Source organism: Misgurnus anguillicaudatus, chromosome 5, assembly GCF_027580225.2.
Source record: "Misgurnus anguillicaudatus chromosome 5, ASM2758022v2, whole genome shotgun sequence".
NCBI lineage: Eukaryota > Metazoa > Chordata > Actinopteri > Cypriniformes > Cobitidae > Misgurnus > Misgurnus anguillicaudatus.
The window spans coordinates 27,644,650-27,657,170 of NC_073341.2; the positions used below are offsets into that span (position 1 = coordinate 27,644,650).

General features: G+C 39.5%; 1 protein-coding gene across 2 annotated transcripts; it reads right to left on the bottom strand.

Annotated features, from left to right (window-relative positions):
* Positions 1 to 8,598: 8,598 nt before the first annotated feature.
* Positions 8,599 to 12,096, bottom strand: LOC129414439 (tumor necrosis factor receptor superfamily member 14-like). Of its 2 annotated transcripts, none has more exons than XM_073867900.1 (5): positions 11,937 to 12,094; positions 10,140 to 10,550; positions 9,408 to 9,533; positions 9,160 to 9,315; positions 8,599 to 8,690 (listed from the first exon to the last, which is right to left on the bottom strand). In XM_073867900.1, exons 2-5 carry the CDS (start codon positions 10,264 to 10,266, stop codon positions 8,599 to 8,601), a joined length of 501 nt encoding a protein of 166 aa, XP_073724001.1. In that variant the 5' UTR covers positions 10,267 to 10,550; positions 11,937 to 12,094. The 2 variants fall into 2 exon arrangements, with proteins under 2 accessions (XP_073724001.1, XP_073724002.1); XM_073867901.1 differs by lacking the exon at positions 8,599 to 8,690 and adding an exon at positions 8,709 to 8,861 and having other exon boundaries at positions 11,937 to 12,096.
* Between the last annotated feature and the right edge of the window lie 425 nt (positions 12,097 to 12,521).

Here is a 12,521-nt window from a genome sequence, read left to right on the forward strand (position 1 = left end):
TATAAGTGTTCATTGAATCGATTGTAAAATCGATTTTTCATGTCTAAAAAAGACGTTTCCATTTAACGCCAAATAACAGACAAATGTAAAGAGAGCGCCTGAAACGCACAAGTCAGCAATATTTCTTATTCATTGTCATTAAGTTTCGTGCAGAATAAAAAACAGCAACAGTAGTGCAACATTCTCTAAAAAAATATGCAGAGTGGACTGCTGCCATAAATGAAAAACATTACTGCAGGTTCAACCGGCTGCTTTAATGATTTAGGCAATTCAAAAATTATTTTAAATAATGATTCGATCCATTTCAAACAACTGTTCAAAAATGAAACTTTAAATAGACTTACTTGAAGTTGAGAACATGCTGTGTATTTTTTTTATTAAACGTAACCGACACTTAGGCGGCACTAGGCAGGCACAATGACATGCGCAAAAAGACTAGGGCCATTACAAATTATTGGTCAGGAAAACAAGTCGATCAACATTTTAGGGGTCAAGAGCAGAGCGCTTTTCATTCACTATATGTCCATCTGTTGAGAAGACGCACTCCAACCGCACTGATGTCCCAGGGAAACTCGTTGCCAGCTGCATATTTCGTACTGCCAATCTTCCATCTCAAAAGCGGGTCGCTGGCAGCTCGCAGGGGTGGCTCCTTGTCATAACTCATCATCTCCTGTAAGGTCACAATTTCGACGCTGTCTCGTGTTGCACAGGTTTATTGACGTTGTCCTCCATTTTCTTTGCAAAACACTAGATGCAGCGATTGAAAGCGTGAAACTATAGGTGCGTAAAATTGCTGGGTATTTTCTGTCTAGCTTTCGCACACCTACTGCACTTTCGGAATTCTTTATTTTCTTTTTCTGCTTGTTTGTGAGTTTTGTTACATCTATATTTTTAACTGTTTAATTCTTTTAAAATTAATAGTGTACATATTTGGTTAAAATCGATTGCCTATTTTCGTTTTCAAAACGTTTTTTGGTTGGTCCGATCGATTGTGCAATCGATTTTCGAACGAAAAGTGACAGCCCTAGTGTGTGTGTGCACGTGTGTGTAGGGTTAGTTTTGAGAATCACCTCCCTCGTGCACCAGTTGCTACTGCACTGATAAGAGAGATTCAGCCTGTAGCTGTCCCTCGAGACACAAAGCCACAGACACCAGCAGGCAACAGCAGCTCAGGAATAAAGAGGGGAACATACAAGTGGTGCACAGAACAAAAAAAGAACAGTCAGCGCTTGCATCTGTTGTGGTGGCCAAACATGCAGAGAGCACCAAGGAATATGCTGCAAGTCCTGCTGGAAAGACTAAACACACACACACACACACACACACACACACACACACACACACACACACACACACACACACACACACACACACACACACACTAATATGCTGTTATATTCCATATAGTTATAATGTACAACCCAGAAATCAAGCTCTGTTTTTGCACAGGCCTACTAAAGGGTGAATGGTGCCAAATGTTTATCAACAGTAAAAATGACAAATTATAAAACGCGCAGTTCTGGTTCTTCATTCTGATTGGTTGAAACAAGTTCTAAGCCATGATAAAATACCCTGTAAACCCACGGTTCAGACCGCATTACATAAGTATCCCTGCGCCACTGTTGCTGCGTACTGATTTATGAAAATAAACACAGCAGTCTTTAATCATATTTTTTATTTGTCTACAATTGCACAATTAATGGTAATATCCAGATAAATGTCAATATATATTGTTGAGTCATCTCGTCAATAAAGAGGAAACGTTCCCTGAGGAGTTTCTACCTCAAATTCATATTTCCGCTATCCACTGGGTGGCGATCTTACCCAACTTACAGAGTGTTTTTAGTGTTGAGTGAATGCATCAGTGTTTAAGTTTTGATCAGGCTCTGAATCTGATCTCTTACAAAAGTTCTTCACAAAAATGGAATTATCTCCGCTTCTAGCTGAAAATTTGAGAGGTGATAAGAGAACAAATGAAGGTAGGATGAAACAGGTTGTTGTTTTTTTTAAGTGGAGGGTCTGTTCTTTCATTTGATATTTTATGTTTATTTAAAGAAGATAATTTTTCTGTAAGGGGTTAAACTAAAACTGGGTGGCAACTTAAAAAAACAGTTGCACAATATAAATGTTAATGTATACATTAGATGAATGTTGATTTATAAAAATAAACATCACAGTCTTTAATCATATTTTCATTGTGTCTTTGCTGCGTCTGTGTTGCTTGAGAACTGAGCTGTTTCAGCCACACTTGATTCTAAGGAACTACTTTGTTTGGCGGAAGAGTAATATTTGTACTAATATAATTACAACTTATTTGTGTTTTATTTTATGAAATTCTGCTTTGCATATGAAGTTTTATAAATGCAATAAGCCCCGCAAAGCAGTGGTGTTACAGTTTTGTTTTGAGTAATAAAAGCAGGGAGACAGAAAGCGTGCACGCGCGGCTCTTCTCTCTCTGTCACGCAAACAAATCTCATCATCACTCATTAATCACATGAAATGAGCCTAATCTTTGCACGGACAGTGCACCGCGAGACATAAGCCCGTCGCGCTGTTGTACTGGCTGCTTAATTCGCGCGATCCGCCATCATTTAGTAAAGCTGTTTGTGAACAAGGCATGGCTGCACACACACACGAGACGGGAGCGATCTGCTTGCAGCAAGAGGCAGCGTCACGAGTTCTACAACAGCGCTTAGGTGCCCGCAGATGCGCCTGCCTATTAATCTGCCTAATTTTGCAGCAAAATCGGCCAAAGCCGATTTTTAAAAATATGCAAAAATCGGCCAATTAATCGGCCGGCCGATAAATCGGTCGACCTCTACTGGTAACCCACTGCTTCTTGGGGCTTATTGCTTTATTTTACCTCTTAGCAAAAGGAAAAACAGCCAACAATCAAGAATGCATGATAATAGGTTTCATTGCTTTGCCATCAAAAAATTTTATTATAATGGAAGTCAATGGGTCAAAAAACCCCAAAAACAACTAATTAAGGAGAAAAAAATAAAAACTGATGCTGCACAAAAACTAAAAATGCTTTAAAGCCAATGGTTTTTTTTTTTACCAATCTTTGGCATGCTCTAGACCAGGGGTCTCCAACCTTTTTATGAGCAAGGGCTACCACAATGGATAAAACAATCTGGAGGGCTACTTTTTGATATAGTCTACTTAAAACTTTTTTGTTTTACCTGTTTATTTTATTTTATTTGACTTGTTTATATGTTTTAGTGTTGTTTAAAATTGTAACATACGTAAACCAAGCCAAGCTAATATAAAAAATATGTAATGAATAAATATTACAGTTGAGACACTTAATAGAATGTGCTTTGGCGGGCACCTCACAGACTCTGTGCGGGCTACCTGGTGCCCGCGGGCACCACGTTGGTGACCCCTGCTCTAGACTGAGAAAGGTTAAGACTTGTTTATATGTTTTAGTGTTGTTTAAAATTGTAACATACGTAAACCAAGCCAAGCTAATATAAAAAATATGTAATGAATAAATATTACAGTTGAGACACTTAATAGAATGTGCTTTGGCGGGCACCTCACAGACTCTGTGCGGGCTACCTGGTGCCCGCGGGCACCACGTTGGTGACCCCTGCTCTAGACTGAGAAAGGTTAAAAAATCCAGTCCACAATCACTTTTTATATTGAAAATCTGTCAATTTGTGTGTGTTTTTCCCCAAATCAGTGACACCACTTATGAACTTGACAATTAAAGAGTTAAAATCATGAAAATTTTGTAAACATTTGGTAGTTTTTATCAGTTCTGAGGTTGATTAAGAGATTTATGAAAAAAAGAGAAAAAAATGTATCTGATAAATTTTTACAGCAGTTTAATTTAGTGGCCGTTTTTGTACACGAACAACCCGAAAGTGAATTTGAACAACCCACAAGGGTTAATGTTGTTTGCATGTCTCTGTGGTGTTATTTATTTGCTTAAATGTAAATGCTTTCTGACAAACCATGTGCAAATGTATCAATCAACACCATCGCTGAGTATCTTCTTAAAACTGTGGTTTACCAACAGTCTCAAAAATGTATTTTGAAAATACCCGTTTCTAAACTGCTGTCACAAGCATGTTTTAACCAATCACATCAATGTGTTGACTGAATGGATCAGGTAGTCTGAGATGGTGAACACAAGCTATTTTAAGGCATAAAAATTATTTTTCACCTTCTATTTTTCAAGAAAAGCTTGTTTAAATGTCATTTGATTATCAAATTTTAAAATGACTTCTATTTCATATCTTAAGACCGCCAGAGGCGTAAACAGAGTGGAAATATGCTCGCGCATTGGCTACGAGAACTTATTAATTAGTTGTCTTCTCATGACCTCATGACGCCTAATAGTCGAATATAAAGGCTATAACAATGTCATGATCTTTCTTTTTTTATTCTCGCTCGGTGAGAACTTTGTTCTGCTGTGCAGCTTACTTGGGCTTGGCAATTGCTCCCCACTTAGCTGTTGCCAGATTGGTTGGATTAATATTAGATTTGGTACCTGTTGGTTTCCAGGGTCCCCTTGCATGTTAAATATTACTGTCGGATTTTACCGTCACTTCGGCTGAGATGTCGAACAGGTAAGCCAGTTTAGAATGTTACGGCGTTTTCTCGGCGGCGAGTAACTATTGGTTGTCCAGGGTTCCCTCTCCTTATGTTTGTCCTCTTGCATTGAGTATCCATGGTTTGCCCGGGTTCCCTCGTGCAACGCTTTTACGCTCGCTTCGGTAGCGTCGTTCCACCATGTAAGGGGGGGTTTGTGCATATGTCAACATCAGCGGGTGAACGGTCTGCGGGAACCGCACCTACGAAAGTGCCATATCAACATTCTGAAGCTACAGGCAGTTTTTCTGACGTTCAAGCACTTCGAGATTGTTCTGACGGGAAAACAGGTCCTGGTCAGGAAGGACAACACCTCTGTGGTGTTTCACATCAATCATTAGGGCGGCACAAGGTCCCTGTCCTCTCTGCACCTGACACGGAAGCTTCTGACTTGGGCAGAGCCACGGTTTCTCTTCCTGCGGGCAATACACGTCCCCGGCTGTCTCAATACTGCAGAGGTTCTCTGTCCCGGGGGGACCTAGGCCGACGAACTGGATCTATTTGCCTCCCGGGAGACAATGCATTGCCCTCTGTGGTTCTCTGAACGAACGGAACAGGGATCGCTGGGCAGGGATGCCCTGGCCAACGAGTGGCCGGACAAAGTGTTATATGCCTTCTAGGGGTGTGACGAGACACTTAATCCACGAGACGAGATGAGACAGGAGATTGGGTTCACAAGAACGAGACGATATTTTTACACTTTTTATGAAACCCTCAATGATAAAATAAATGAATAAGAAACTGAAATCATGTTATTTTTAAATGTTTTAACTAATCAAGGACTGGCCCTAACAATTATTTTACTAACTGATAATGAAGTAATTTGTTATTTTTGGGTAATAAAAATAGACCCAAGTGAGCAGTAGCCTTTAAAATTACATAACGAAGATGCAATAATAATTGGTTCAAATAAAGTATTAAAACCAAGTTACATTAAACAACATTACATTAACAAACACATTACATTTGTGGTCTATAAATAAAAAGCATTATGTATATATTATAACAAATGCCTGCAGGGGGGGATAGTGGACTTGTCTCACGGACTCTATCTTCACTTTAACTTTAGAAGGAGAGAAATGCTTATTTTTAGCCAAACAATGTTTAAATCCATTTGAATATTTAATATACGGCCATTTCTTTACAATATAATGATACAGCTACTGTCATTTTTGAGCAAGAACATGCAGACATTAAATCATGTAAACTCTGTGATGGTTTAATCTGCTGTGACTTTACATCTGACACTGATCAACAGACAAACACAACTCGTGTCAGACTTCATACGAGCTCCCAAACGAACATTATTGGAAACCCAAACATAAAAGCAAATGCAGTAAAAGACAGAATATAATGCATGCACTGTAAGGGGCTAATCACACCAACCGTGCTTTAAACGCTTCGAAACGCAAGGCGCGACACACTGCCTTTTTTTAAAAAGAGCAGTGCGACGCGGATTTTTATATTGCTAAGCAACCACAGAGCCAGCTGTCCTGTCAGTCAAATATTAAAGCGCGAGTGCTCTCTTGCTGTTATCTGTCATATTAGCAGAAACTTTAAAAAGAGGATGCTTGCTCTTGCCTTAATGGAGGGTAAGAGGTGCACAAACATGCAGGAGAGAGTGAAGGAGTGCAGTCCGGTTGTTCCAAACAACTGTAAACTTCCGTCACTACAACGGAAGGCCCACCTCTCCCCTCATTCGATTGGACAATGGAAAGATGTGAATGACGTCGGGCGCTTCCCCGCTCTCAGCTTCCCTTCAACGACGCGTTCTGCGGCCGGCGGCAAAAACCGCAAGGCTCTCAGCGCACATAAACAGCGCGGAAACGCTCCCTGCCCATAGAATGTCATTCAAAAAAGGCGCCTGCAACTGCCATAAATGCTTTTGGTGTAACTGGCCCCTAAAAGGGTCAAACAGAAAGCTGCATCCGCAGGCTGCATACGTCATCAAGGTTTATTTCAGATCATTAACTGAGCATTACATTCGCAAGTCGTGAGCATATTACAACAATTTGCGATTAACTAAATTATTAGTAAACTTTATGGGGTGGTTTCCCGGACCAGGATTAGCTTAATCCAAGACTAGGTCTTAGTTTAATTAGGAAATATAACTAGTTTTAACAAACATGCCTTACTAAAAACATTACATGTGTGCATTTTGAGGTAAAACAAAGGGCACTGATGTATTTTAAGATATGTCAGTGCAAGTTGTTTTCAGTTTGGAGAGCTCTTAAAAGTGTTTAAGTCTAGGACTAGTCTAATCCCTGTCCGGGAAACCGCCCCTATAATTGTTAATAGTCTCTAATAAGACAGTCTTTATGAAGTAAATGCAGTTTTAAAATGCGACCTCCGAAGGATGCAGTCTTTTATTTGAGAAACGGCAAGCATTTCACCTCCACAAGACATCTCGCGAGACACACTTAATCTCGCGAGATCTCGTCGCACGAGATCTCGTCACACCCCCGACAGCATTGATATGGGCGATGCTCAACAGGTATGGGAGAGAGGTCACAAAGTGCTCCTGAATGCGCCCAGGTGGCACAGCATGCTATGGTTTCACTTACTGTTGGCTCTGACAACGGGGCCAGCCAGCGCATTGCCTCTGAAGAGGGACTTACTGTCCCAGATGGGGGGTTCGCTGTGGCACCCTTGCCTGAAGAGACTGAAACTCTGGGCATGGCCATTGGGGGGGGGGGGGGCGTTCTGTTACGGCAATACTTGAGTTCCTACAGAAGCTGCTGGATGAAGGTCGCTCCCCAGCTACATTGAAGGTTTATATCGCTGCACTTACAGCTTATAGAACACCTGTGGATGGCGTTTCCGTAGGCACCCACAGGTTGTTGATGTCTTTTCTTAAAGGTCCACAGCGTCTGCACCCACGTTTTCAAGTGGACTTTGCCCCATGGGACCTGAATGTTGTTCTGGAGGGGTTGTGCTCACCACATTTCAACCACTAGAGCAGGCTGAGATCAAGTGGCTCTATTAAAACCGGATTGCTACTGGCCACACTTTCGTAAAAAGGGTTGGTGAACTCCATGCCCTCTCTGTAAGTACTCAGTGTATGAGGTGTGCCCCTGACAATGAACAGGTCACCCTGTGGCCTAAACCTGCCTTTTTGCCTAACCCTGCCCTTGCTGTTGTCCCTGGCAGCATTTCAAACTACAGACAGCCCTAGCCGGGTGCTATGCCCGGTATGCGTCTTGCGAAGCTATGTTGATGTGACGGCTAAGTGGCGCACAACAGATCAGCTATTCGTCCGCTTTGGGGCATGTCGAAAGGGCACAACACTGTCTAAATAAAGATTGGTCCACTGGGTCTCTGAGGCTGCTGGTGGCGCTTATCGTGCTGCTGGTAAACCTACGCATTACAACTTCTTGGGCCGCATTAAAGGGGGTCTGTTTTGTGCCTGTGCACTTTGTTAATAAAGATGTTGAGTTCAATTACTGTCTAAAGTCTTTATTATTATTATTATTATTCCTCGTGACTTGATGGTATGAGTCTTCCACTCCGTTTACGCCTCTGGCGGTCTGGAGGTATGAAAAAGAATGCTGGTTACGAATGTAACCATGGTTCTATGAAAGTTCTCGTAACCAATGATTTTACACTCACGCCTCTGGCAGTCTTCCACTATTCGCAGAACCACGGTTACATTTGTAACCAGCGTTTTAAAGAATAAATTTATCGACTACAGGGGGGACTTTAAGAACTTAGTTCTTACTTCTGTCATGTGGTTTACGTCTAAACTTGAAGTAGTATAATAATAAAGCTGTAACAGCAACCATCAGAGAACATAAAACGACTCCAACTCCAACTACAAGAGCAACTGGAGTAGATTTCCCACATTCAACATCGGATGACTTTGTTCCTGCTTTTATTTCTGTAAGCCCCTTAATGTCACATCTGAAAATATGTAAAAAAAATAATAATAATAATAATAATAATTTGTCATTTTTATTAGAATGACAATGATTTAACGTTTACATCTGTGGTAACAACTTAATTTGAATGTGGTTGACAAGCCATTAAAGAGCCATTTGAGTAAGTGCCGTCTGTACAGTTTGCACATATAGTGTCAGTAAATGCTGTTCCTGTAAAATATTACAATTTAATTATAAAGACAATGAGTTAGTAAGGAATGTTATTGGCAGTGCTACTTGGATTATTCTTAAATATTTCGGTATTCTCCAAATTTCTAACAGCAATACAAAAAATATATTGCTTTTGTGGTTTGCAGGGGTGTCAATTTGTGTTGAAAAGTGCTGGGGACAAAAGATCAGATGAAAAAACATTACAGCAGGACGGGAAAAATATTAAATAACGACGCATTAAAAATGGGCATAGCGTAGGCCAGTCAACGTCCCTTAATGTCGACTACACATGTAGCAGTCCCTGCAACACCAGCTCAACTAAACAAATGCTTTCAAAAAGTGGTGGGGACAAAATCAGTCATTTGAAAAAGTGGTGGGGACATGTCCCCGGTGTAAATTATACCTTTGATTGTTTGTCTCTTGCAGTTATTTTGGTTTGTAGTACACATTTCAGCATTAATACACTCACCTGTTTGTTTAATATATTGCCCAGGGTTACATTTTGTGTGTTCCTCAGTAAATGTACAGCTGTGCTTATTTTGGTCAGTGCAGTAAAATCCCTCCTGTGGCTCACAGATTGTATCTGCAGTGCGTGTGCAAGCCTTCTTTACTCTTAGTCCTTTAACTATGAAAAATAACAATTCTTAAATCTAAAATGTAATGCATCAGAGAGCAGCTCATTATACAATTTAATAGCTTTATCATAGAGACACTTACCTGCATCACACATAGAGCAGGTAAAGCATTTCATAAGGCCATTGGGTTCATCTGTATAAGATGATTCAGGACATGGAACACAAGTTGTACTGGTATCCACAGTGCAATGCCAATAAACATGGTTTCCTAAAAATGTAGATATTATGTAGTAGTTAAATGTATAATCACCCTCTTTGAAGAAAAATATATCCTCAAACCATGTTATGCAAACATTCACATGTTGCTGATTAGTTATTTCTAGAATGTGACCAGCATCGGCTGACTTGACTACTCATGTTACAGCAACAGAAAAATATTGCTAGGGTTTAAAATAAACTGAATCAAATATTTAGCTTATAATGAGTTACAGTTGATTCATTTTAGTGAGTTAAGTCATGAGTTATAAAGAGCTACTGAAATGGGCTGCTCTGAGAAACTACCAATCAGAGCAGAGCTCAACATTATTGTTCATGACCCTTTCAGATGGGGCAATAATAGACCATTTCATTCTTGGGACAGATCCTAGGGTTGTAAATAGACATGTAAAACTGTCTCTGGATCATTTTTGCACTAAAGTCAAAAAACTTTTATGTAGGTATCAGAGAACTATGTAACATATTGTATCAATGCATTTTTTGGCACATTTAAAGCATAACATTTGCCTTATGACTTAGAAATAGAGTCAATGCATCCCAAATATTTTTGTGACATCTGTTAACAGAACCCTTCTAAATATGAAGTGTTTGTACTTACCCGGAGCACACATAGGGCAACATTCTCCATGTATCTCATATTCAGCACGAGCACAGGTGCAGAAACTCAGTTCAAAGTTCAGAGCCAATATAGCAGCGATAAAAAAAATGATCCTTAACAGGAACATGTTTGTTCAAGTGCAAGTGCAAAGTTAATGATTTAGCCCATTTAAAACTGAACGCAAATGATTCTCCATTAGACTTCATGAATTTTTTTTTAATTGGTTTAGATGCATTCTGGTCGACTGAGTGGTGATATTAAGCCTCTGTTTAGAAGTCTGTCTCAATTTGTGTATCTGATTCCCTTATATCATCAGATCCAGCAGGGTGAAGTCTTTAGATGCTTCGGTAAACTCTTTCTCTTTATATATGGCATGTCTTCTCTTGAGTAAGCAAGATGATCAGTTGGGTTCTGTAAAGAGCTGAAAAGGTTACAGTTAATGTCGTAACAGTTAAGTACTGTATTACAACGGTTACAATTGATTAAATTCTTAAGGTGTCATATTGTTAGATATCAGAATCAGAAACATCATCACTCCAAAAGACCATTATTAAGGCAGCACAATCTGCAAACCCATTAGTTAGCATTACTTCTCATTTCAAGAGTCCATATTATACTTATTATCAAGTTCATGATTTTATTGCCATGATTCAAAGTTCAAATTTAAACGATTGAAGTATTAAAATGTAAGTTGATAGTATTCAAAGCCACAGAGACAAAAATAATCAAGGCAGTAAAGGATTTATTAATATTTGCGGGAATTTGTTCAGTAATATGTTTACAGCATTAAGCCCACCCACTATCTTGGTTAATGAAAATGTAATCAACGTCTGATGTGTTTATTGCAATTGTGCCCTGATGTAATCAACATATGTGCTTGCAGTAAAGGGGTGAACCAAATGCCACAAACAGATGTATGGCCTATAGAAACTTAGTGTAAATAACAAAGAAAGACCATTCATCAAGGTAGACTGTTTGGTAGACTAATCTCCTATAGGAGATCCTAACAGGATTCTATTGTTTGTAGACCTTTTGTTATAATGTTTAGAGTTCAGCTAAATACTTTCACTTTCTCTGGAAAGTCCCGATATATTTTTATTGTAGATTAACTTAAACTGAAACTAAAAGAGTTAAGCTTGTTATGACAAAGCACTTTACAGAAAGGGTGTATGGAATTTAACTCACAAAAACAATACCTGAATAACAAATAAGTAACTAAAATCTTTACATCTATCAGATTTGTATTAATATTACAAGTGCGTTATTAATTGCGTTGTTAATATTACTAAATAATATAGGATGGTTGAAATAATAACGTGCATAACTAACAAACATCCCTTACTTAAAACATTACTTGTGTGCATTTTGATGCAAAACAAAGGGCACTGGTGTATTTTAAGATATGTCAGTGCAAGTTGTTTTCAGTTTGGACACCTCTTACATTTATTTTAGTCTAGGACTAGTCTGACCTGTCCGGGAAACCGCCCCTTTATCATCTCGCAGTGGTGAAATAAACAGCCTAAAAACCGTAGTCTTACCGAGAAGGATCGCTGGAAAAGGAATTCTGTAGATAGGGATGGCTGCCGCGAAACGGACGTTTTGACACTGTGTCGAGATCCCGAAGCGTATAGATGTTTCAAAACACCAAATAACTTAACGTTATATTGACAAGAAGTGAAAGCCAATAGAACGTTCCATTGCAACACCAGCGCCCAGCAACAGTCCCATAGACAGTAGCCGTTTCTCAATGTCAAGGAAGGATCCTCGGAAGCCAGAATTTCGATGATGCTAACTTACGTCATCGACGTCCGTCGAAGGACTGTTCCAATGTCGAGGATCCTCGAAATTTCAGCCAAGGACTGAGTCCTTCGAGAAATATCCCATATACAGAAAAGGATGCGTATGTGTATCTTTCGCGCTTTTCACGCGCGGAAATCACCCACAATCCTGCGCGCAGCACCGAAAGCTAGTGATGGTCGTTTTCGAAGCACTGCTTCATGAGGCTTCGAAACATTTACGAATCTTTTGTTTCGAATCATTGGTTCGGAGCTTGTTTCAAACTGGCCCAAGTCACGTGATTTTAGCAAACGAGGCTTCATTACGTCATAACTGTTTCGAAACGTTTCGAAAATCCGATGGTTCACCACTAGGGGGAGTTGATCACATGACCAGTGTCTAATATGTTTAGGTGAACTCGGGTCAATTTTATTATGAAAGTTCATAAAACATTTATCCTTCTGACTAATAACACTGCCCTTTTGTCTACTTTTTGTCTATAGACAGATTTAATGACAAAAATGTGCATAATTAAAAGGGTAGTTCGTTTTAATCATTTGTTTGCCCTAAATTAAACTAAAAACACATAATAGACTTTTAACTATG